This window comes from Melospiza melodia, chromosome 28 (assembly GCF_035770615.1).
Source record: "Melospiza melodia melodia isolate bMelMel2 chromosome 28, bMelMel2.pri, whole genome shotgun sequence".
NCBI classification, from domain to species: Eukaryota; Metazoa; Chordata; class Aves; order Passeriformes; family Passerellidae; genus Melospiza; species Melospiza melodia.
In genome coordinates this window covers 2,183,254-2,207,852 of record NC_086221.1, presented here as the reverse complement: position 1 = coordinate 2,207,852, position 24,599 = coordinate 2,183,254, and the positions used below count along the sequence as shown (strand labels likewise).

General features: G+C 56.8%; 1 protein-coding gene across 1 annotated transcript; it reads left to right on the top strand.

The window, feature by feature from the left end:
* The first annotated feature begins 10,876 nt into the window (after nt 1–10,876).
* On the top strand, nt 10,877–23,549 carry DENND2D (DENN domain containing 2D). The gene is given in 16 exon segments (XM_063177964.1): nt 10,877–10,943; nt 10,946–11,102; nt 11,104–11,299; nt 11,301–11,373; nt 11,376–11,549; nt 14,732–14,916; nt 16,035–16,147; nt 16,287–16,356; nt 17,413–17,490; nt 17,581–17,721; nt 19,562–19,710; nt 19,829–20,006; nt 20,452–20,493; nt 21,118–21,208; nt 21,599–21,838; nt 23,095–23,549. Coding segments are annotated over 16 exon segments (2,001 nt in total). The 5' UTR covers nt 10,877–10,891; the 3' UTR covers nt 23,157–23,549.
* Nucleotides 23,550–24,599: the final 1,050 nt, after the last annotated feature.

The following is a 24,599-nucleotide window of genomic DNA, read 5'->3' as shown; positions in this document are numbered from 1 at the left end:
TCCTTGCCCACCACGATGGCTTCACTTGGGGATTCACAACGGGGATGGAGAAACTGCTGCCAGGAGGTGATTTCACCTCAGGACAGAGGGGGCTGTCCCAGGCCCCTGTATTCAGTGAGGAAGCTCAAATTAATCTGGTGATGGAAATGAAAATCCCATGGAGGGGGCTGTTCCTGCAGGCAAATGGGAGGGTTGAATATTAAAAATTTAGTGATAATTTAAATATCAGCACATTTTTGCCTGAAACTCGAAGTATTTCAGGATTTAGCTGAAATACAGGTTATCCATGTTTTCCAGTGAGAAAAAAAATCTCTTCCTATGAAAACTGGTACTTTTATAACTTGGCTTTGACCCACATTTCCAGCCCACCAAGTCACTGATACATTTCCTTACTTATTTTCTGAGTGAGTATAGGTCTAAATATAGGAAATAACATTTATGCCAGAAAGGATCAGATCCTCCTCATGCCACTGTTACTCCAAATCCCCCTGATGATGCAGCACAGTGGTCGATCATTTTCCAGCAGGAAAATGTTTGTTTGACAGGATCCCATTGCAAAGAGGTGATTTTGTTCCCGCAAAGCATCAGATGGGCCCATCCAGCCAGAGTCCCAGTTCAGGAGAGCAGAATTCCATTGCAGATGGGATGGGGGAGGTCCCCACCACGACAGCTGATGTGCTGCTGCAGGGAGAGAGAAGATGCCTCTGATAGCTGGGGCAAACCATGAAGGCTCCCAGAGACTAGGACATCTCCTGAAGAGGGCTCCAGGATTAGGCAGGAGGTGGTGAGACCTTCCCATTGCACATCGTAAAGCAAAGGGAAGATCCCAAGGGCCTGGAATAAACAAGGAGCTCCCTGAAGCTGTCACAACTCTGTGCTCATCCTCTCCTGTCCCTGTCCCCATGAGCATCTCTGGAGATTCTGGTGGGCTTTTTGCACCCCAGCAAGACTGTGAAAGCAGCAGTGGATGTCACACCTGCGCCACCACAGGCTCTGGGCACAGCATCATCAGGTCCCTGGCACAGCCACGGGTTTGGCCAGGACAGAGGACAGAGCACCAGGGCATCAGTGTGGGTGTCAGCAAGGAGAGCCACCCACAGCCTGGATCAGGGGAAACCTGGGACTGACAGGGCCCCCACTGCCAACCCCAGTGAGATAAATTCAGAGTCACCCGACAGGACAGAGGAGAACCATGCTCACCTCCCTTTGGCCACATCCAACCCTGCACACATTGTGTGGACTGTGAGTCCATGGGAGACATCACAGAAGGCCAGAAAAATGCCCAAATCTCCTGAATTTCAGCAGAAAGGAGGTGTCCAAGCCCCGTCAGGGAGGCTGCTGCTGGTGGTTACTGGAGCTGATTCCTGTGTGGGTCTGTGCCCTCCCTTCAACTGCTGTACCTGCCTTTGCCTGTCCCCTTCCAGGGTTAATTCAGATCTCCAGAAAACTAGAGAGCTCATCTGGAAAGCACACAGTGGCCAACCACAAATGCCAGCAGGTTGTTTAGGTAGGCAGGCTCAGTGCCCTACCCACCACCTCCCAAATCCCACATCCCTGCTCAGCATTTCCAGCCTGCTGTCACTGCGATATTCACAGAGCACTGAGTCAAGCAGTCGGGGCAGGCAGCAGGTGGGCTGGGACCAGGCTGGATTTCCATTTGTCTGTCACACACAAGTGGACGCTTACTTCATCCCAAAGCAATGACTGCAGGCAGGGGCTCCAGCCCTGAGCTGGGACACGGCCCCAGTTCCCCTCCCAAAGCCCCCCAGGACAGGGCCTGGCTCGGTGTCACCCTGGGAAAATAATTCTAAGCAAGTATTGCTTTGAAATATCCTTGTCTGGTCCAGAAAAGTCAACCAGGTAACAAAGAGACATCAGCAGGAGCATCTCTGGGGTGCTGAAGGGCGTTTCTTGCCTGGTGGACATCCCTTGGTGGGCACAGGCCTCTGACAGCCACTGGCTCCAGAGCTGTCCCTGTCACTGGGTGCAGCCCAGCCCGCCCTAGCAGCACTCAGCAGCACCAGTCTGATTCACTGACTCTCCAGTAACCCTTTCTTCAGGGAAAACATTGTTCAGCCCTGACACAAGCTGCCCAGGGCAGTGGTGGAGTCCCCAGCCCTGAAAGAGTCCAAAAGCCACGTGGATGTGGCAGCTGAGGACTGGGGTTAGCGGTGGCCTTGGCAGTGCTGGGTTCAGGGTTGGACTCGATGACCTTAAGGGTCTTTCCCAGCCTAACTGATTGTCTCATTCCATGATCAGACAGGGTGCACTCACCTCCTGGTGCCCAACATCACCTCATGGAGCAGCAGGGTGGGTGCCCAGACCTGCGCTGTCCCTGCTGGGATCAGGAGCTGCCAGATGCAGGCAGGGGATGCAAACACCCAGAACCAGCTTTTGGGCTGCTATTTTGGGGCTGTAATGGGATCATTCTCTTCCAAGATGGATGAGGTAGAAAAATAAGAAAACTCATGAAGAGATGTCCTGATTTTGCCCCGTGACTTGCTGGGAGCTGAGCCAGGGAGCTCCGTGTTCTCTCCAGCCTGAGACAGCACTGCAGTGGAAAAACCATCACAGAGAGGCATCAGCTGCTGCCCACAACCAAAATGGTTCCCCAGGGCCACCTGTGAGGCCACCACAATTACAGTCACTGCAGGAGGGGACAGCAGAGCCGAGCAGGAGCTGCAGGGCAGGAGCTGCACCCAGGGCCAGCTGGGGCTGAGTGTGCCGGGCCAGCAGGAGCCCTCACGCACCTTGGCACCACAGCTGTCACCTGCAGTGCCAGCCCTGGGGCAGGGCCAGCCCTGGGGCAGGGCCGGCCCTGGGGCACTGCTCTGCCTGGGGTGGGTTTTTTCCAGCCCTGCTTTACCTCTGGAGCTGCCAGCAGGAGCTCACCTCGGCCAGAGCCTGCAGGGACAGGGCTGTGTCAGCCCCTGTCTCTTCAGCCTGTGCAGAGTCACCTCTACCAAGGCTTGGGGACGGCAGCTGGAGATGCCAATAAGGCTCTGTCACCACCTGTCCGGGCTGGCCCTGCCCTGTGTCACGGAGAAACTGCAATTAGCGGCTCAGGTTTTCCTTCTTCATTAAAACTAGGAGCTCAGGAAGGCCTGAATTGTTTCAAAGCCCCTTTGCTGGTTTATTCTGAGCATTTGCACCCAGGGACCAGAGCCACAGCCGCTGCTTCTCTCCCCTGAGCGAGGAGCTGGGAGGCTCTGCAGGAGAAGGGGGTGGGAACAGCTCAGCCCCAGGCTCCCCCAGCACCAAGGGTGAATTTCAATATGGATTGGGACCAGCAGGGAACCCAGTGTTTGCTCTGCACAGGACAGGCACCACTCCTCAGAGCCTGCTCTGCTCCTCTCCTCGCTGCAGCCCCAGGCAGGAGCAGGCACTGCTGCTCCCCAGGAGGGTGCCCAGCCCTCCCACAAGGACTGTGAGAGCCTGAAACCCCTGCCAGGGTGCACGGTGACATTGGCCACAAACAGCCCAGAGTCAGACACTCATTTGACCTTCAGCATCCCCTTCATCACGTCCCTGCTCCTCCATCAAGAACTTAAGGCCACCTTGAGTGTCTTCAAGGCCACTGCTCCTACCTAGTCCCTCCTGTAGGACCAACACTGGTGTTTCCACTTCCCCTCCCAGCTCTTCCCACATTTCCTCACATCCAACACCTCCTTTCCTTGCCTTACATGGTTTTCACTGGCACCCTCACCTTCCCTGTGCTCTCCCCATCCCCTCCTCCCCCCTGCTCCCTTCCACCCACTCCTGGTCCCTGCAGGACTCTGCCAAGCTCCATCCTGAGCACCCCTGTTCAGCTGAGAGCAGCAGGACCAGCAGGATGTGCTGCAGCCAGACCTGCCCCAGCCCTGGGGACACTGGAGCTACTGGGACCAGCCAAGTTTCAGATGGGGCAGTCCTTGAGGCCAGTGTGGTGGTGCCACAAGGGCTGCCTGCACCTTGCTGTGCCCAGGGTGTTTGGGAAGGGCTGTCCCTTCCCAGGGTGCTTGGAAGCAAATGGGATCTGCTCCCTTGTTGGGACAGCATGTCCTGGCCCAAACCACAACCCTCCCTAACCCAATGACCTTTATTTGAGAACTTCCCTACTGTTTCCCCCTCCTGGGAAGGTTTGCTGGATTGGAGGGACTATGAGAGGGTTTGGAGCATCCCCAAATCCCAGTGACTTCCGGCAGGTCCTAATGAACTGGGGGAATGCACACCAGTTTGGGTTGTCCAACAGGGCCCAGCTGCATCCTTTCCCTGCTGCCACCAGGGAGCATCGTGGGGACGTTCAATCCTGCTGTCCCTGGGCTGGGTGCCGCCAAAATCCTGCAGACACTGAAATCCCCCCAGCCAAGCTTTGGAAATGCCCGGTCCTTGGAGCCCCCGGTGCACCCAGAGCCAGCTGTGGCCCAGCCCTGTTTGAGATGCAGGGGCTTGCACCCAAAGCTGCTCCCTGCCCTGTTCAGCACAGTGTGACAGCCCCGCGCCATCCCTGGGGGAAGCATTCCCCCAAAACATCTCCAGAGCAGCTGGGCCAAGAGATGGTGCTCAGAGAACAATGAGGGGTTGATCTATTGATCCAATAACCTGCAAAGAAACAGCCGTGGAAGATGCTCCAATCTCATCCTCCTTGTCCATGAGCAAGTCAATGCCAAAAGGACACTTGGACAATTGCATGGAAAGGCCAAAACCTCCAGCTGGACGTGACCAAGGACAGTGAGAGCCAGGGATGAGGCTAGAGGTGGCTTTGGCCCTTACCCATCTCCTGGCAGAGATCTCAGGGCATTCAGAGACAAGAGGAAGAGGCGGGGGATCTTCAGCCTCCCAAGTGCTGACTCTTAAGAAGGAGGAGAAATTCTCAGTCACACAAAATCTGAGAGCAGCCTGGGAGAAGGGCTTGGGGTGTTGGTGCTCACTGTGCCCCAGCCGTGTGTGCTGGGTCTGACAAACCCCCCAAGCCCTGGGCTGATCCCCCAGGGGGCAGCAGGGCAGGGGGGGATTCTGCCCCTGTGCCCTGCTCAGGTGAGGCCCCACCTGCAGAGCTGCCCCAGCCCTGGGCCCAGCACAGGAAGGAGCTGGAGCTGCTGGAGAGAGCCCAGAGGAGGCCACAGAGCTGCTCTGAGGGCTGGAGCCCCTCTGGGAGAGCTGGGGGTGCTCATCTGGAGAAGGGAAGGCTCTGGGGAGAGCTCAGAGCCCCTTCCAGAGCCCAAAGGGGCTCCCAGAGAGCTGGAGAGGGACTGGGGACAAGGCACGGAGGGACAGGACAAATGGGAATGGCTTCCCACTGCCAGAGTGCAGGGATGGATGGGCTGTTGGGAAGGAACGGGGATTCCACCTGTGAGGGTGGGGAGGCCCTTGCCCAGGTTTTCCAGAGAACCTCTTGCTGCTCCATCCCTGGCAGTGTCCAAGGCCAGGCTGGACAGGGCTTGGAGCACCCTGGGATGGTGGAAGGTGTCCCTGCCATGGCAGGGGTGGGAATGGGATGAGCTTTGAGGTCCCTTCCAATGCAAACCAGTCTGGGATTCTGTGGCACAGGGAGCTGGGTGCAGGGCCCAGCCCCTGCTCTGTGACACTGCTGATGTGCCCAGGGAGCCATCCTGGGGCATTTCCATCCTTTCTGCAGGCTGGAAAAGCGCCAGGATCCCCCTGGGCAGTGGTGGCTGGAGGCACCGTTCCTGCCCAGCACCTGTAAAGCCCTTGGGATCTCTTGGGGTGCTCTAACGTGGCAGGAATGCCAAACGATGTGCAGGGCTGTCACCCACCCCCGCTGGCACTGAAGGTGAGAAGCTGATTTATTTTCACAACCTGCAAAGCCCTGGGGAGGTGGGCATGGCCAGGCTCAGCACCAAGGTTGGCTCTTTTCTGTCCCTGGCACTGTGACTTCAAAGTAAAGCGCTGGGACTCTCCAAAATTTCACATCTTCCTGCAAGCCAGGACACGACCCAGTCCCATCCCACCACCTGCACATGGGAAAACATCATTCTGGTCCCTTTTTTAATGCTGCTTGTGACCATGTTTGTCTCTTCTTTGGGGTGCAGGAGAAGCTGTGCTGTCCTTTGCACCCCAGCACAGCAGCCAGGAGGGGGGACAGGAGGGAGCTGCCAGGAGCAGTTATCTGATCCCAGCAGCTCCAGTGTAAACTTAGCATGGCCTTTTGGAAAATACTTGCTGTGGCAAAACACGCAGTAAATCACTGCTCCGAGTGCCAACAATATCTTGAGATTAGCAAATCTTAAAGCTCGCTTTAGGGTCGTGGGTTGGAGCCCTGCCAGTGTAACTGGGGGGGTCTCCCTCACCTCACACCCTCCAGCGCCCAGGGATTGCACCAAGCTGCAAATCCTTGCTTTTGGAAGAAGATGGGAGAAAGTCCCGGGTCAGCAGTGAATGTGGGGTCCTGCAACCCTCTCCTGTGGATTCTCACCCTTTGCTCCCAAGGAGCAGGACTGACCCTCTGATTTCTTTGCCTTTTCCTTTCCAGACTACCCTGGAACATCCCCAGTTTCCTCTCTTATTTTATCAAACAAACTCAGCTCCCACCAGTTGCCCCGACCCTTTCCAGCATCATCCTGTGTTCCCTGGGACAAATCACTGTGACCTCCAGCCCCATCACCCTCCTCCTCCTCCCTCCCCAGAGCCCCCAGCACCCCAGCACTGGGCTTCCCACTGTGCTTCAAGGTAAGAATGCCCAGGATTTAAAAACACCCAGGAGGTGGGACCCTGGTGCTTCCAGAGAGGCCACAGATTGTTCAAGTTCAGCTGAGGGCTCATTCAGCCTGTGAGACAAAAAGAAGGTAGAAGCCCTTGGAACTGAGTAGGAAAAGGGGCATCAAGTACCTGGGAGCCCCAACCAGGTGCATTCCAATGGAAAATCACTACAGGCTCTGCATCCTGTAGGAGATTGACCCCTGAAACACTTCCCAAGGACAAAATATCCTGGAGATGGCATTTTAACCCAGGATAAATCACTGGGTCACCACAGGAGGTCCTAGGGAAATCCCAGGCCACACCTGAGAGTTGTGTGGCTCAACCCTTTCCAGGCCATTTTGTAGTCTGGATGCAGCTGTCTGTGTTGAGAATGCCAGGGAGGAAACCAACCCAGAGCAGCATTCCATCAAGGTTCAGGAGGAATGTGGGACTGAAACCCCAACTGCTGCTGTTCTTCCATCCATGCTGTTTGAGTGAACACCCTGATTTATTTCAGGTTTAGAGATGCTGTCACTGAGTTCTCAAAAAGATTTGTGTTGGCCACAGGTCATTCCTGTTTGTATCAGGGAGAGCAGAAAAAGTTGCTTGTCAGAAGGACATTGTCAGTGTAGCTGAGCTACCATTCCTTGTGGAAATATTATAGAATAAAAAGCTACCAAGGTCAAGTGCAACAGGAACACAGGCTGATATTAAAAATAACATTCCTGCTTATTGGCATTGTGGGACACCTGTGATGCTGTATGGAGCTGTCCTCACAGTGCAGGGAAAATAATTCAGCAACAGCAGCTCAGAGCTGTGCCAGGGCAGGGTCAGGCTGGGTATCAGGAAAGGTTCTTCCCCAGAGGGTGCTGGCACTGCCCAGGCTCCCCAGGGAATGGGCACAGCCCCGAGGCTGCCAGAGCTCCAGGAGTGTTTGGGCAGGGATGCCCAGGGTGGGATTGTTGGGGGGTCTGTGCAGGGCAGGGGTTGGGCTGGATGGTCCCTGAGGGTGCTCCCAGCTCAGGGGATTCTGTGATTCTGTGATCTGTGGTTGCCCCTGTGCCAACAGCAATGCCAGCCCAGCTGGAAGCCTGTAAGCTGAGATGTCCCCTGGCCAGAAAACAGCCTTGGAGCATTTGCCCTGTGCTGTATTTGCAGAGGGGCTGCAGCCCAGCATGAACCTTCCCTGCCCACCCAGCACTGCACAAGCCTGTCTGCCCATCACCACATCCATGAAATCCCAAAGGTGGGTTGAAATATTTGGGGTTAAAGCCATGAGGTGCAAGGAAAAGTGGCCAGACTGTCTTTGTTTTCCAGTGCCTGGGAGCTTTGGAGCCTCCCATGCAACCACCATGGAAAAATTGGGCCCAAATCTTTTTCCATGCCAAAATGGGCCATTTTTTGGGTATGTGACTTTCACATGGGGGTCTCTGCACCCCAGCAATTGGAACATGGAGGGCTTTGGGCAGATAAAGGATGTGCCCTACTAAGAGATTGTGATTTTGGTGTTACCATGAGGGCTGACATCTCTTTTCCTTGCCCAGTCTGGGTCTGATATGCTCCTGGTCGTGGCTCAAAGTGCCCCAGCTGAGCCCCCAGCAGGTCCCTCTGCACCCTCAGGGAAGAGGAGCTGGCAGAGGATGCTCCATGGTTTCCTGTTTTGGGGTTCTGGAAGGGACCATGGAGCATGGAACAGGGCAGAGAGCTAAGCATCAATGGTAGGAACAGTGCAAACAAGAGTGTGCTGAACCCACACATCCTCAGCCCGAGAACCAACGTCCCGGGAGCCAGAAAACCAGGGGGGAAAGTCCCTCCAGTGAAGGTCACCTCTCCCAGGGAGATTTCTTTGCTCTAATGCCGCCATCCAGTGGGAGAAATTCCCTGGCATGGGAAAGGCTGGAAAAGAGGGCGTTGGGTTCCCCACCACCCTCGGGCTGCCCTCCCTGCCGGGGATGCTGCGGCTGCGATTCCACCCGGCGGTTCCGAGCCCCGAGCCCAGCCTGGGGGCGAAGCGGGAACCGGAGCTGCCCCGGCCCCCAGCGAGGGATGGGGAGGGAGGGAGGGAGGATGCCCTGGGCTGGGGAAGGAGGGAGGGAGGGAGGATGCCCTGGGCGGGGGCTGCCAGCCCAGAGGAGGAGGAGGAGGGAGCCGAGCTGAAGCAGGGTCCGTGCAGCGATGCGGAGCCCCAGGGCGGAGCGGGCCCTCCCAGCGCTCCCGTCCCGTCCCGCGGGTGTTTGCAGGCTGAGCGCACCGTGCCTGCAGAAAGCCGAATCCCAGCGCCTGTTCAGCAGCACCGGCACTTCGAGGAGGGAAAAGAAGCCAAACACAAAACTCCCTGGGGCTGATCAGGGGAGCGAAATGACTTTGGCAGCGCGACGGGAGCGGGGGAAGCGGGGCGGCCCCGGGGCCCCACAATGCGCCCGTTTGTTGTCCCAGGGGCGGCCGGATTCCCGCAGAAAGGAGCTTTCAGTGGCAATACTCAAAAGTTCAACCTCTCTCAGCAACGCAAGGTTGGCTGGATTGTGCAATGGCACAAAGGGACAGTGTTTCCCCAGGAGCGGGAGGTTCTGCGGCTGGAACGCGGCTTTTGCTCCCGCCTGAGCGGAATCGCGGCGTTATCGAGGCGGGATCGCAGTCAGAGACTTGCCTTAAAGGGAGAAAGCAGGGGGAAAAATTCTGTTTATGAATTGAAAGCATTTCGGGGGTTTTCTTCTGGCTGAAAGCAGCAGCTGTTTTCCTAAGGTGGCGCCAGTTTCCAGGAAGCAGGCATATTTCTCCAAAATCCAGGGGAAACCCCCTAATTTTTTCTTTTCCCTTTGTGCCAAGAGGAAATTTGTCCTGGGAACCAGCCCTGTGCACAAACAAACACACTGTCCTCTCCTCCGAGAAGCACAAATGCTTTCCCACCCACTCAAAATTAGCCAGTAAAATGACTCCTGCACCAGCAATTCCCTGATAAGCCCAATGAGGAGGCAGCATCCTGGTTGAATCAGAGGCACGTGTCCCGGTGGGGATGAATTTTGGAAGCATCCACCACGTCTGCAAGCTGGCGAAGGCCATTCCTGGCGGCGGCAAACCCATCCTCGGGCTCCAGCCCACACTCGGCAGAGGAAGGGGAGATGTTGCAAAATAAAAGAGATGAGGACATTTGGTGTAGGGAATCTGCTCTACAGCCGCAAACGGCCCCATGCCGGCACTGGGGCTGAGAACTGTGCACATCATCACATCTGCAGTCTGATAACCCATAGCTGTGCCCGAGGTCCCTCTGCATGTTTAATTAAGATCATAGAAGATACTCATTACTTCAGTTTTTGGATCAGATAATTGTTTGGTTTGGAATGGATCTTAGTTACTGCATAAGCACTACCCAAAAACAGCAGAGGAAATGCGGATGGATAGGCTGAGAATGGGAAACTGGGATTTTTCTTTTAAAGATATCATTGTTTTTTAAGGGACTTTCCCTGTTGGCGTGTGCAGAGCAGTGAAACCACCCAGCAAAGCCGAGCAGCTCCACAGTGTCCTGGCATGCCCAGGACAGGGAAACCCCCGGATGGCAGCACCAGGACACTGCTCCTCCTTCCTTCAATGGAGGCAGAGGGCAAGGAAAGGGCAAGGACACAGCACCTCTCAGTACCTCTGGGAGGGAGGATGAATCTCTGAGCGGTGAGGAAACGCCAGCCCAAGGGAAAGCACAGCCCAGCTGCCATGCCTGAGGGGTCAGGACGAGCTCGCAGCCCACGGCAGGGGATTGAAGCACAGTGGAGTCACCGGAGGGGGTGATGGGCTGGCTGCAGAGCGAGAGACACCAAACATCTGTACCCTGGAGACACATCTGGGACACATCTGTACTCTGGAGGGGACGAGTCAGTGCCATCTCCGACCCCACAGAGGCTGTGCTGGGCACTGGTCCTGGCACTGGTGGGGTCCCAGGGAAAAAAGGGCTTGGAGGAGGCCGGGAGGCTGGAGCAGGATTTGGGCAATGCTGTAGCACTGGGGAATGAGTGTTCTGTCCCCTGCAATGGCAGGGCAAACCTTGTGTAGCACTGGGGAATGAGTGTTCTGTCCCCTGCAATGGCAGGGCAAACCTTGTTCCAGGTGTCCATGCCCTGATGCCCACCCTGTGCCCCAGCCTAGGCCGGCTCCCCACTGGGATGGCCAGCCCCGTTTGAGGGGATGGTCAGCTCCCTCTGTGTCCGGTGCTCGGGGTGTCCCCATGCCCGATTCTCCTGGCTGTCCCACGCCTGGCTCCTCCTGGCATCCTTACAACTGGGGTGTTCCCAGTTCCCCCATTCCCGCTGCCTCCACGACCACCGTGCCCTCTCAGAGCCAGATCCCAGAGCTCCCTGTGCCCCCGTGCCCGCTGCTCCTGCTCCTCTGCACCCAGGGCTTCCCGCCTGCCCCATTCCCGAAGCTCCCAGGACCCCCATCCAGGTTCCTTCCAGGACCTCCGTGCCCGGCGCTCCCGACCCCTCCTCCCCACGGACTCTCATTCTCAGTCCTCCCTTTACCCACATGTCCTGTACTCCCGGATCCCCCATCCCGAGTTCCTCCTGGCATCCTCGGCTCTCTGCTCCCCTCATTCCCGATGCTCCCGGGCCCCCCATGCCCGTTTCTCCCGGTTTCCCGGATTACCCCGTCCCCAGCGCCCGCTCTCCCCGGACGCGTGTCCCGCGCCCGGCCGGTGCCAGGTGTTGCCCGGTCCCCGCTCCTCCTCCTCCTCTCCGCCCCGTGCCGTCCCTCCTCCCCCGGGAAAGCGAAAGCGCGGCGGGCGGAAGCGGAGCCCTCCGCCAGCCCGGGCCGAACCGAGACCACCATGGCTTCTTCCCTCGGCAACTTCTTACGACGGAGCCTGCGGCGCGCCGGCCGCAGAGGTGAGGGGCGGGAGGGGCTCCGGGAGGTGCCGGTGCCGGTACCGGTGTCAGGACAGGTCCATCCCCGGTGCCGGTGCCGGTGCCGGTGCCGGTGTCAGGACAGGTCCATCCCCGGTGCCGGTGCCGGTGCCGGTGTCAGGACAGGTCCATCCCCGGTGCCGGTGCCGGTACCGGTGTCAGGACAGGTCCATCCCCGGGCGGCGGCTGCGGGAGCCCGCGGCTGCCGGCGGAGCGAAGACGGTCCCGGGGAAGCGGCGGCGGCGGCTCGGTCCCCCAGCCCTGCCCGTCCACTCCCCCCCGCACGGAGCCCAGCTCGGGCCGGCTGCCCCGGGACTCGCCGCATCTCTTGCACCGTTCTCGGGGGTTCAGCCCATCCCGAGCGCTGCGCCCCATCTCCCGGAAAGCCAGCCCTTCCAGCTGAGCCCACCCCAGCCAGCCGCAGGGGTTCCCCGGCCCCACAGATCCCCTGTCTCCCACAGCCCCGCGGAACGGGGATCGCAGGGCATGCCGTGGCATCTGCGACAGCCTGGAGGGGGTCCGTGGGGGCACCCACGAGGGAGACGGCGCCACTCAGGACAGCTGGGTGTTGCAGAGCCTTCAGAAGGCGCTGCAGAAACTGGTCCTTTGGGATTTGTGATCTTTTCCGAGATACCGAAAGGATCATCGGAGTTTTCTGGCTGCCGTATCTCAAGGCAGAGCAGAGCAGGTTGGAGCAATCCATGGATTGGGGGGGCTTACAGCGCTCCCCTCCCCGTCTGTTTTGTGCTGGGTCTGGCTCCGCAAGAGCTCGGCGTTTCCCCATGTTCGATAAAGCCGAAGCCGGGGCAGGTGGGCACTGGGCGGCACGGGAGACAGAGCTCCCCCGCAAACCAGGTCGGGAGACCTTGGCACACCAGAGGTCGGGAGTTTTCCGGGAGGAAAGAAACCGGTTGTGCCACAGGCAGAGCGGGGCTGAGCGCAGCCCTGGGCGATAAGGAGAGCCCCAGCAGCCTTTGCCCTCTCCGTGCCCGGGGGATGGAAGGTGAGCATCCACGTCACCGGAGCCACTTTCCATCCGGGAGCGGCCACAGCACCCCTGGCCACCCTCCTCCTTCCCTTCCTCGCAGGGCATGCTCTCACCCACTGCTGGGGGGCTGGGGGGGCACCCCGAATCTTCCTGGCACTATGGGCTGTGGGAGAGTCATCGGCTCTCGTGAGCCCTGCCGGGCTGGGACAGCGCTGGCATCTCTGGTGCCACATCAGCCCGCCTGGCAGCTCACTCCTCACATCCCCGGAGCTCGTCTGCCAGCCCAGGGATGGAGTTGTGGTCTTGGAGGGATTCAGGCTCTGCCAGTGAGGGCTTTGCAGCCAGACCTGGTGCTGCTGGGGGATCCACACTTCCACAGGGGAGAGGCAGAGCTGTAGCCTGGCAAGGCCAGGCTCTCCAGAGCAGCAGGTTTGGCTTGTTTGCTTCTAAACCCCATGGACAAAATGCAAATGCAGTCCTTGCTGAAGAGCAGATCTGTCTTTCTATGAAATGCAGAATGAGACTGGATTGGCAGGAGTTAAGTGCGCTTTCATCTTGCCCTGGTGATGGGAAAACAGCCAATGCCAGTGTCCAGCGTGGATGGGGGACACCAGCAGCCCCCCCATGATACAGCCTTCTTCCCTGGGTTCCCCCCAACAAGAACCCCCTGCCTGGGCCACAGCTGGGAGCCGTTGCTGGAGCATCCCAAGGAAGAGCAGGAGAAGCAATCTTGTGAACCTTTTTCCTGGCCTGGAGCCCCTCATTGGGCAGGTCCAGGATGGTCCCCAATGAGGATAAACCAGAGATATCTTCAGCCGGGTCTCATCCTTCACCTGCTGCAGAGGGTCCCCTTGGGGATGGATTTCACCTTGCCAAAGGGAAAGGACTTTGTGTGTGGAGGTGGGGCAGCCCCAGGGTGCACAAAGGGGGGGCTTTGAGCATCCCCCCACCCCAAGATGGGAAAGGAATTTCTGGTCCCTGGGAAGGAACATCCTGATGGCACCATGAGTGTCACCTCCTCCTATGAGCCTTCTGTTCCCGTCAGCTCCCAGTGACCTGGGATAAAGGCTGGACAGGTGATTCCAGACTGAAGGAAGCAGCTCTGGAGCTGGAGGGACATGTGGGCAGGGTGTCCACCAGCACTGCTTTTGGAGGAGGATGCCATACATGGAGAAGGATAATGGGAATGGCTGATCACAGCCCTGCCTTGCCCTAACCAGCAGTGGCACAACTAGAAGAGCTCAGGGACAAACTCTGGGGTCTGGGGACAAACTCTGGGGTCTGGGGACAAACTGCAAGTGCCACTAATCTCATCCAGCCACATACTTATTTTCCTTGCTGCTCCTTTTAGGAGCAGCTCAGCTTTTCTGCTCCAGCTTCCCACCATAATCAGAGATGGGGCAGTTTCTGTATCAAGGACAAGGGAACAAGGTATAAAGGGAGGCAGAAGTGGCCTCTGGCAGAGGGAGGAGCTGTGGCCTGGCCTGGCTGCAGCCTCTGTCCAGCCCTCAGATCTCACTGTCCCACTGTGGCCATCCCAGGGCCCTTGGAGATGCTGGATGGGGCTCTTTTCCCTCCTATTCCTGGTTGTTCAGGGTGTGCCTGCTGATGCTTCCCGGCTGCCCTCCCCAACCAGCCCAACAGGAACTGGGTTGTAACCTCCAGGAACTGCTTTGCTTTGGTTTAGGGAAAACCCTCCAGCAGCTCATTTGCAATCTGCAGTTCCCAGGACACCTGGCAGGGAGAGGCTGGGATTCACCTGGCTGGAGCTTTAGGAGGTGCTCAGACAAGATCTGGGCTGTTTACTTGTTGCTGTTTACTTCTCCTAGGAGAATTAAATTAACTGCTATAAACACATTCCCACACCTCCCTGCCGATGTTTAATGCAGAGCCCATCTGCTCTCCTCATTCCTTGTGTCTGCTTTGCTCTGAGCATCCTTCTGCCCTCACTGGGCTGGGGCAAAGGAAGGCTGGAGGTGTCAGGATTTTCCCTAAAAGACTCATAAAAGCCGTTTCTCTTTCCTTTTCATGTCCCCATTTTTGGGGGCCAAAAGTCCTGGGCACCAGGGCCTGGTTCCCTTCAGCCAGTTCACATGTAACTCTGCAACTCCTCCCTTGCCCTCAGACCTTTTATTGCACTCTGATCAGATTTCTTTGGGGATCTTTTTGGTTTCAGAAGGAAAAGATGGGGCCTGTGCTGCAGACAACACCCCCCCACAGGCACCACAGGGGAAGCAGGGGGAGCGGAGCTCAGTCTTCTACTCTGCTGGACAGTTCTTCTTTGAGTACCTGGTGGTGGTGTCGCTGAAGAAGATGCCAGATGGACGTTATGAGCCCAAGATAACCTACCAATTCCCAAAGGTATTTAGTGCTGTGTTTCTGATAAGATTAGTTTTCCACATTTAGAGGAGAAAGGGATGTTGTTCCTTCCCCATCATTAAAGCTATGGAAGGAGAAAGGTGCCCCATGCTCTTGAGTCACAGTCCCAGAGCCCAAGCCTTTGCCTATTGGAAAAAATGGCTCCCAATATTACCAGTTAGATTGTGCCTGGGCCAGTCTGACCCTCGCTGCTGGGCCAAAGGCAGCAACTGCGGTGTGTCACCCCAGAGACACCTTGGCTTGCTGGTGGTTGCAGCTGGGCACTGAACAAGTCCAGGCTTGTTAGGAACCCCGTTTACCTCAAGAGGATAGCTTCAGGCGATGGTGAAGAGAAAAAGGAGAGGATTCTGCTGGAGGGTTTAATGTCCAGAGGTTTATTCCATGGTTACAGAGGTCTGAACGTGAGCAACTGCTCCAACAGAATCCCGACCGCATCCTCTGATCACCTTTTTAAGCTCAGGGACAGGGGGAGGGGAGGTACAGGTGAGCCACCAACCAGGTGAGAGGGGCAGGGTCTCAGGGGAAGATGACACCCAGACAGGCCAATGACCTCTGGGCATAGGGGCATCCTTTGAACTTGACCAACCACACAACGCCTTGCTGGAATGTTCAGCCTGATTGACAGGACTCACTCAGCATGGGGGTAAGGGGGAAGGGAGAGAAGCATAGGCACACCTAGGGGAATGACCTGGAAGGCCAAAATGGGACATTACAGCACACCACAACATTTGCCTGCCCTGGGTTGGGGTTGCTGGGACCATCTGTCCCTCCCCGTGATCCCAGCCCAGGGCCACCACCCCAGGAGGAAACTCCAGGGGCTCTCCCTGGGCTCCTGTCCCAAAAGGGGAGACCACAGTGGGGAAATCACATCTCAGGGAGGTGGCGCAGGAAGAGATCACATTTGCAGAGGGTCCCTCTGCTTTGCCTCACTGTCCATGGGATTTTTGGGAGGTGCTTGTCCAGACATGTGCAGGCCCCTTCTGCATCACTAAGAGGCAGGGGTGGCTTTGGGGCAGACCCCATTCCACTGAATCCCACCCCATTCCTGGTGACAATGGGGACCCTCCATCTCCCTGACTCTTGGCATCGCTTCCACCCAGCGTGAGAACTTGCTGAAGGGCCAGAAGGAGGAGGAGGAACGTCTCCTCCAAGCCATCCCCCTCTTCTGCTTCCCCGACGGCAACAACTGGGCGCCCATCACGGAGTTCACCAGGTACCTGCCCCACCGCAGGCTCTGGGCTGGGGTCCCCACCCCTGCTGGGCTCCTGAGGGCTGGAGGGAGCAGCCCAGCCCAGCCCAGCCCAGCCCAGTCCATCCAGCTCCTCCCAGCCCTACATTTTCTCTCCTTGCAGCGAAACCTTTTCCTTCGTCCTGACCAACGTGGATGGCAGCAGGAAGATTGGCTACTGCAGGCGGCTGCTGGTGAGCCCTGCCCTCCCCACACCCACGGGGGGTGTCAGTGTCACCCCCTCCCCACGGGGGACACGTCACCTCCCACCACGTTCAGCTCCTCAGAAAGCCACCGGCCTTGGCCACAGTGATGGGCAGCAGCAAGAGGGGACACAGAGGGGTTTCTAGAGCTCTCTGCTGAGCCATGGCTCAGATGGAGGAGACAATGAGTGTTCACAAAGCCTGTGGATGTGGGGATACGGTTTAGGGGTGGATGTGGTGGTGCTGGGCTGCTTTTGGACTTGGAGATCTTGGAGGGCTTTTCCAAACTTAACAGTTCTGTGATTCCCGACGGGCTCCCACAGCTTGCCTGGCTCCTTTCCCATGGCTGAAAATCCCACTTGGGATCAGGATGGGAATGTCAGTGCAGCCATCCAGGTACCAAGGAGCTAAGAGCCCTCAGCCCCATCCCCAAAATCTGCATCTGAGCAGCGGCTGTTTCTCAGCTCATGGGTTTGACCAGCTCAGGGGCTCTGAGATGCAATGGTCTTCTCTGGCTGCTGCTTTGAACGGGGACATAAATCCAGGAGGACATCCCTGTGCCACAGCTGGATCCACCACCCCTTCATCCTAGTGCACCCATTTCAGCATCCAGGGATGAGCTCAGGCTGTTGGAACTGGATGTCTGGAGGGCTGAAAAGAGCAAACAGACCCAGGATAATCCAGTTGGAAAGGGAAAAAAGAAGCCACAGAACTCATCCCAGTGGCCCCTGTTGCAGCAGGAGGCAGGATTAACCCCAAGGATGGTGGGGCAAGGTGTCTTGGAGAACGTGTGCCTGGGTGGGAGGACAGTTTGCAAATATGCCAAAGGACTTTGCACCAAAATAATTAACAGCTTAGGCACCCAAATCACCTCCTCTGGGCACCCCCTGCTTTTCCAGCATCAGCTGCATCGTTGGCCTCAGCCCTAGCTTTGAAAATCTCCCAGTCAGTGACGGGGAATTTGAGGGGAGCAAGTGAGGATCCCTTTTGGAGAGTTTGGTGCAGGGGGCTGGGAGATGCTCACATCCTTTTCCCACACTCTTGCAGCCATCCGGGCGTGGTGTCCGACTCCCCGAGGTTTTCTGCATCATCAGCTGCCTGGGCTGCTTTGGGCTCTTCTCCAAGGTAGGGACGTGGTGGCTCTGGCCCGGTGGTGGCCCTGGCAGCTGCTCCTTTATCTGCTGGGGATCCCCAGCTCACATCTATCTCACCCAGATCCTGGACGAGGTGGAGAAGAGGCGCCAGATCTCCATGGCAGTGATCTACCCCTTCATGCAGGGCCTGCGGGAGTCGCCCTTCCCCGCCCCAGGGAAAACTGTCACCATCAAAAGCTTCATCCCCGAGTCGGGCACAGAGGTGGGTGCGGACCCGGGGGCATCTCCTGGTCCACACCTGGGAGCAGCTTCCACCCTGCAGCACCCAGGGGTGCTGACCACAGGGCAGGGCAGGGTGGGTCAGGCTGCCAGGGGCTTGGGAAGAGGGCAGTTACCTCTCCCTGATCCAGGAGGAGAGCAGTGAGGATGAGGATGGAGCCCATTGCCACCTCTGCGGCTCCCCCAGCCTGAAGCTGGAGCTGCTGCACAAAAGCCTCTCCATATTCTGTGTTGGGACTTGCCTGGCCCTGATGTCAGAGCAGGATTTGTGCCAGGGGCTGGGAGCTGCTCCTGAGCCAGCGCCTGCTCCTCGGGCAGGCTGGGGAGCACAGATGTGCCAGGGCTGGCTTGGGCTGCAAATTCCTTCCCAAAAGAGGTGGTCAGGCACTGGCACCGCCTGTCCAGCGCAGTGGTGGAATCACCATCCCTTGAAGTGTTCAAAACACGTGAATGTGGCACTTGGGGATGGGGGTTGGTGGTGAACGTGGAGTTCATGGTCTTAGAGGGCTCTTAGAGGGCTTTTCCAGCCCTGATGATTCCATGGTTGCATGATTATACTCCTCTCCATACCACTCTGCACCCCAGGCAGGTGCAGGTGTGTGACAAGCCCAGTCTTCTCATGTAGAGAAAAGATCTGATCCAGGCATGGATGAGATGATCTCATTGCGCCCACACAGCCCAGACTCGCATAGGCAGAGCTTTTTAATTTGCTTTTTCTTTTCTTGTGGCCAAGCCAAGCTGGAAAAATAGGTAAGATCCACTCTGGCACTGGGCAAATTCTCCTCAATGCTGAGCATCCCGTGGATGTGCCAGGGAGGGCCTGAAAGCAGGATCCCTGCTCTCCAGAGCAATTTAGCAGCTGGTGATCTGAGCAGTTTCCTAATCCAGGGAGCTTGTGCAAGACTTTTTGCAGGTTGCTCAATGCTCTGTCCCAGGGCCATGGTTGGAAGCACAGCCTGGGCTGCCAGAGGGAGGAGGAATGAGGATGTTCTTCGAAAGAGCTGCTCTCTGGGGCTCTGGGCAGGGTCTGGAGCAAGGAGATCACTGAGACCAGGAAAGGAGGGGAAATAAATGCTGGGTACTGCATGGCTGAGGTGGGGATGGGGCAGGGTTTGTGCTGGAAAGGGGCTGTGGAGCCCAGCCAAGCCTGATGCTGCTGGCTGGAAAGATGCTGCCTTGCTGGAAAAGCATGTGGAGAAGGGGATTTTCATCCTGAAGGATGGGGAGAAAGGCCAGGACTGTGTCATAAGCTGCACATTCCTGTTAACCCTTCGGTACTCACCAGGTCTGGCTGCCATGGGGATTGATGGAATTGGGAGGCTCGTGGGCAAATGCAGCTGCCTGCAAACATCCATTAGGTCCCTCACTTTTTGGGCATCTTAGCCAGGAATTGCCAGGCTGGCCCTGCCAGAGAGACTTTAGAGGAAGGTTTTGTGGCATTTGCAGGAGTCATGCCTTCCCCACTCCTCCCTTTGCTGGCAGCTCACAGATGACCTCTCAGACACTAAGATGGGATGTGTCCCTGCCACCCTCTGCCAGGCACTTGGGAGGACTGGAGAAAAGAGGCATTTGGGTTAAAAATCCAGTGCCCAAATAAAGAGCCCCACAGTGCTCATCACTGATGGCTTCCCTGAGCTCTCAGTGCTGCACAGGCTGAATCCCCTGGCAGGGTGAAATGGAGTTTGTCCCTTCTGCATGGACACGGTGCAGATGCTGCCACACTGGGTCATGAATTGCTCCCAAATCACCTTCTCAGGAGGCCAGGGCAGGACGGGGGAGTGTTGCTCCTCCTAAGCTGGGGTTCCGTGGCTCTTCCTCGGCAGCTCATCGAGCTCACACGGCCTGTGGACGCCCACCTGGAGCACGTGGAGTTCCAGGCTCTGCTCCAGCGGCTCAGCCCTCACCTCATCCTGCACATCTTCGCCTCTGCCATGCTGGAGCGACGGCTCATCTTCCTGGCCGAGGAGCTGAGGTGGGTCCTGATCTCTTGGTTATAAAAACGCCCTTGCAGTGGCACAGGGCAGAGCAGAGCTGGGGGTGGGATGTTCCCTCCTCGCTCCGTGGTGTCACTGCTGGCTCCTGTCCCACAGTGTCCTGTCCCAGTGCATCCACGCCGTGGCTGCTCTGCTGTACCCCTTCACCTGGGCTCACACCTACATCCCCGTGCTGCCCGAGTGCCTGCTGGACACTGTGTGCTGCCCCACGCCCTTCATGGTCGGCATCCAGATGCGGCACCTGCAGCGGGTCCTGGAGCAGCCAATGGAGGAGGTATTTCACCTGGAGGGGAGGGCAGCTGCATGGAGCCATCGGTTCATCCGTGTCCCCGGGTCTGGCTTGGCGCTGGGGCTCTGACTGTGCCCTTTTCCCATCCAGGGAGGCTGGAAATGAGGATGTGTTCCATGTCCCCTCCTGTTGGCACTTGGGGTGTTACCTCCACATTCTCCTGGGAGCTGCCCTGCCCCTGTGCTCCAGGAGCTGCCGTTGGGGTCATCCCAGTCTTGAAGCAGCGGAAAGCTGTGTGGGGACAAGCCACCAAACCTGCAGCAAAAATTGTCCTTGTGGGAAATGCCCTGGTGCCCCTTGCAGACAGGGGCTGATCCCTCTCCTGCCACCCTCACGGGCTGGTGACACACCAGTCCCATCCCAAAATGGGTGGGAGGAAGCCCAGGTGCCTTGGCAGGGCTAAAGCTGCTCCCTCCCCTCTCTCTTTCAGGCTCTGATAGTTGATCTCTGTGAAGGGAAGATCATCCGGGCGGTAGGTCCTCCCTTCCTCCTGGCTGGGGCTGGGGCTGGGGGTGCTTGGATAACCCCAGGAGGGCCTTTTCTCCTTTGTGCCAGCTACCTGGCAGCTTCCACATCTTTAAATGGCTTCAAACTGCCAGAGGGCAGGGTTAGATGGGTTTTTGGGAAGGAATTCTTCCCTGTGAAGATGGTGAAGCCCTGGCCCAGATTGCCCACAGAAGCTGTGGCTGCCCTTGGATCCCTGAAAGTGTCCAGGGCTAAGTTGGCTAGAGCTTGGAGCAATGTAGTCTAGTGGAAAATGTCCCTGCCCATGGCAGAGGGTGGAATGGGATGAGCTTTAAGGTCCCTTCTAACCCAAACCTCTCTGGGATTTTGTGGTTCTATGGTTTTGGGGGCAGAGCCATCTTCAGTGCCACCCTCCCAGGGGGAACAACCCAAGTGGGGATGTCTACAGCCACTGCTCCTGGCTTTGGAGCCAGAACAGCAGGGTCCATGCCCTGGATACCCCACATCCACATCTCTGCAGGACATTGTGATGATGATTAATGAGCTTTGAAAGCCCCTCTGGTGGGCTGCACCATCCCTGGCCCCCTGAGCTGGATTCTCTCCAGTGCTTCACGGCCCCATTGCTTTCCAGGTGGGGGATGAGGAGGAGATCCTGCCTGGGAAGCTGCAGAACGAGATGCTGACATCTCTGAACAGGCACAACAACAACAACAACGAGCACAGTAAGGATGTCTGTGATGGTAAAAGAGCCCTGATCTGCCCTCTCCATGGCTAGAGACTTCAGTCAAGGGATTTTCCTAAAGTCACCTGGTCTGGGATGTTTCTGCCCCTATTTGCAGGGGTAATCCCTTGGGTTTTCTTCTCTCCTTTTAAAAATGAGAGCAGGAACAGATAATTCTGCTGGCAAAATGGATTTTTGCTAATATTTAGAACATTAAGATGCTGCCACCCTGGAATGGTTCCCTCAGCAAAATTATTCTGATCCTTGATTAGTGGCGGAGGAAGGCTCCAAGCAGTAACCCCTGGGGATGCAGGCACAGACCAGGTTAGCAGGAGGCCATGCTGTGTGTTCAGGGGTCTCATCCCCACCTCTCGTGCTCTGTGTCCCCCAGCCTCGGAGCAGGTGAACGCCCTGGTGTCGGAGGCCTTCGTGCAGTTCTTTGTGCGCCTGGTGGGGCACTATGGCTCCCACATCAAGTGGGGCAGGAGTGGCTCTGGCAGCTTCCAGGAGCGAAACTTCTGCAAGGCCATGGCCTCCAAGAGCTGCCGCCGGCTCCTCAAGAAGTTTGTGAAGACAAACATGTTCTCCCTATTTATTGAGGAAGCGGAGAAGAGCAGGATCCCCCAGGAAGGTAATGGTCCCATTTCTCACCCCTGCCCTGTGGGGTGGGCTCTGTGGAACCCGGGGCTGGTTGGTTTGGGGGCAGAGATGCTTCGTGCCTGGTGAGGGGTGGGATGCAGCCTGAGCTGAGGGTGCTCAGGGCACTGGGCAGATCCTGTTTGCTCTCAGTGGCCTCATTTCTCCATACCTGTCACACAAAAAATAAATCCTCATTTGTGACTCCCCATCCCTGGAAGTGTCTAAGGCCACTTTGGATGGGGCTTGGAGCAAACTGGCCTGGTGGAAGGTGTCTCTGCCCAGGGCAGAGTTTGAAATTGGATTACCCTTCCAACTCAAACCAGCATGGGATTCTGGACTCTATGATTCATTTTAGATCTTGTCCCTCACCTGGAGCTGGGGCTGGCTCACTGAGGGCTCTGTGTTGAGGCAAACAAGTGGCAGCAGCACCAACATTTGGCTTGGGCACAGCAGCAGCTGCCAGGAGGCTGACTCAGCTCAGCCCCTAACTCTGTGGCAGCAGGGCTGCTCCTTCCCCCTTGCTGGGGATTTGCAGGGCACAGGGCAGAGCTGAGCCTCCTCCCAGCCTGGCACATGGACAAATGGGCAGCGCAGGTGGAGGAAACCACCCAAAAACTGTATTTCTGGATGAGACATCCTGGGCTGGGATCTGCCACCCCACCTGCTGGTACTGCCTCAGCTGCTGCTTCTCTGCCCTTTCATGTGAGACCTTACGGGGCAAACCTGGGGAGAAAGAGAGGCACAGCACAGTGCCTGTTTTCTTATTGTATTCCCAGCCTACATCACCATTCTGGTGTTTTGCTGGGTCTGCTGCTTTCTCCCTTCCTTGCTGGTGGGAAACACAAAACTGAACAGGAGTGAACATATGGGTTAAAGCCTCTGGCTAACCCAGCATAATAAAGCCTATTTTGGGTGAGAGGGATGGGTGGCATTGCAACCACCCCCATTTCATAGACTTACAGAATCCCCAAAATTCCAACAAACTGGGTTGGAGGGACCTTTAAAGGGCATCTCGTTCCACCCCTGCCATGGGCAGGGACACCTCCCACAATCCCAGGTTGCTCCAAGCCCCATCCAACCTGCCTTGGACTCTTCATTTCCACATTTGCCCCAGGTCCTTGGTGGGTGCAGGTGTCCGTAACCCAGGATGGCTTGGGATAGAAACACTTCCCAGGATTCAGGCTGGGCAGCCCTGTATCCCCCATTCCAAACACCAGCACCTCACCCATGACCTTTTTTCCTCCACAGCATATTTCCAGAAGAAAATAATAGAGTACCACGAACAGAAGAAGCACAGAAAGGACTCCTGAAGTTCAGAGTGGGAGAAGGGGAGCAGGATTGGGATTGACACATCCCTGCCAGCAGCACCATACTGGACTCTGTTCCTGCCCACCTGGCACTCCTGGGCAGCACTGAGCACCCTTTCTTTCTCAGGGCACCATTGCACTGGAAAACTCTTTGCACAGAACCAGCGCCAGGCTGGGATTTCCTTCCCACTCTTGGTTGCTCCAGGGACAGATTGTGACTCCCAGTGCTTGGCCCTGCACAGCTCTTGTCCCCCAACAGCTCACACAGAGTGAGGGCAGCCAGGGCTGGCTGCAGGACAGCAGGGGTTTGGAGTAATTATTAGAAGGGAGAAAAAAAAGGGATGAGTAGGAAATAGTGTTACTTCTCATTAAAACAAACCAGGGGTTTGCAAATAAGGAACATCCCATTGCACAGTTCCTGAGGGTTTGTTATTAACAACTGGTTTATATTGTTTTAATTTATATTGTTTTATTAAGCCATTGTTGAACACCAGCAGGAGCAGGTGGGGGGGATGGTGTTTGTGGTTTCCTCTCTTGCAGCTGCTGCATCACTGGTGCCACACAGAGCCAAGTTTGGCTTTCCAAGGAAACAAAAATATTCATTTCCAGCAGGTTATTTATTTGTGCTGGAGCAAACTGTGAAGGCCACATGGCTGTGGGGGGTCAAGGGGAAACAGCTGATCAACAGCTTCAGGGAGGGAGGAAGGATTTGTTCCATCCCAGAGTAAAACGTGTCACCATCCTCCTTGGGTCTGATTTTGGTGCCAACTTCTCTTCAAACCTTGCAATTCCTCTCTGAAATGTGAGGCCAGCAGCAGATTAAAGCTAAATGACAGTTCTGCTTTCTGAACACACTCACCCAGGAAATACATATTGCAGCAGGGAGGCTGTGCTGGGGCTGCAGATGTGACTGGTCCCATCCACAGAAACCCAACCCAGGTACTTCTGCCAGCAAAGGCTATCAAAATATCAAAAATATCCTGGAATCATGGGATCTCAGGCTGTTTTGGGATGGGAGGGATTGTTCATGACCACCCAGTTCCACCCCTGCCATGAGCACACCTTCCACACCTTTCACCAGCCCAGGCTGCTCCAAGCCCCATCCAACCTGGCCTTGGACACTTCCAGGGATCCAGGGGCAGCTGCTCTGTTGTGCCAGGGCCTGCCCACCCTCACAGGGAACAATTTCTCCCCAGTACCCCATCTAACCCTGCCCTCTGCCAACGGGAATCCATTCCCCTTGTCCTGTCGCTCCAGGCCCTTGTCCACAATCTCTCTCTGCCCTTCTCGTGGTTCCCTCAGGTACTGAAAGCACACACTGAGGTCACCTCAAAGGTTCTCTTCTCCAGACTGAACAACACCAATTCTCACCTCTCCTCACAGCAGAGCTGCTTCATCCCTCTGACCACCTTGATGCCTCCTCCCCTGGCTCCAAATCAGTTTAAC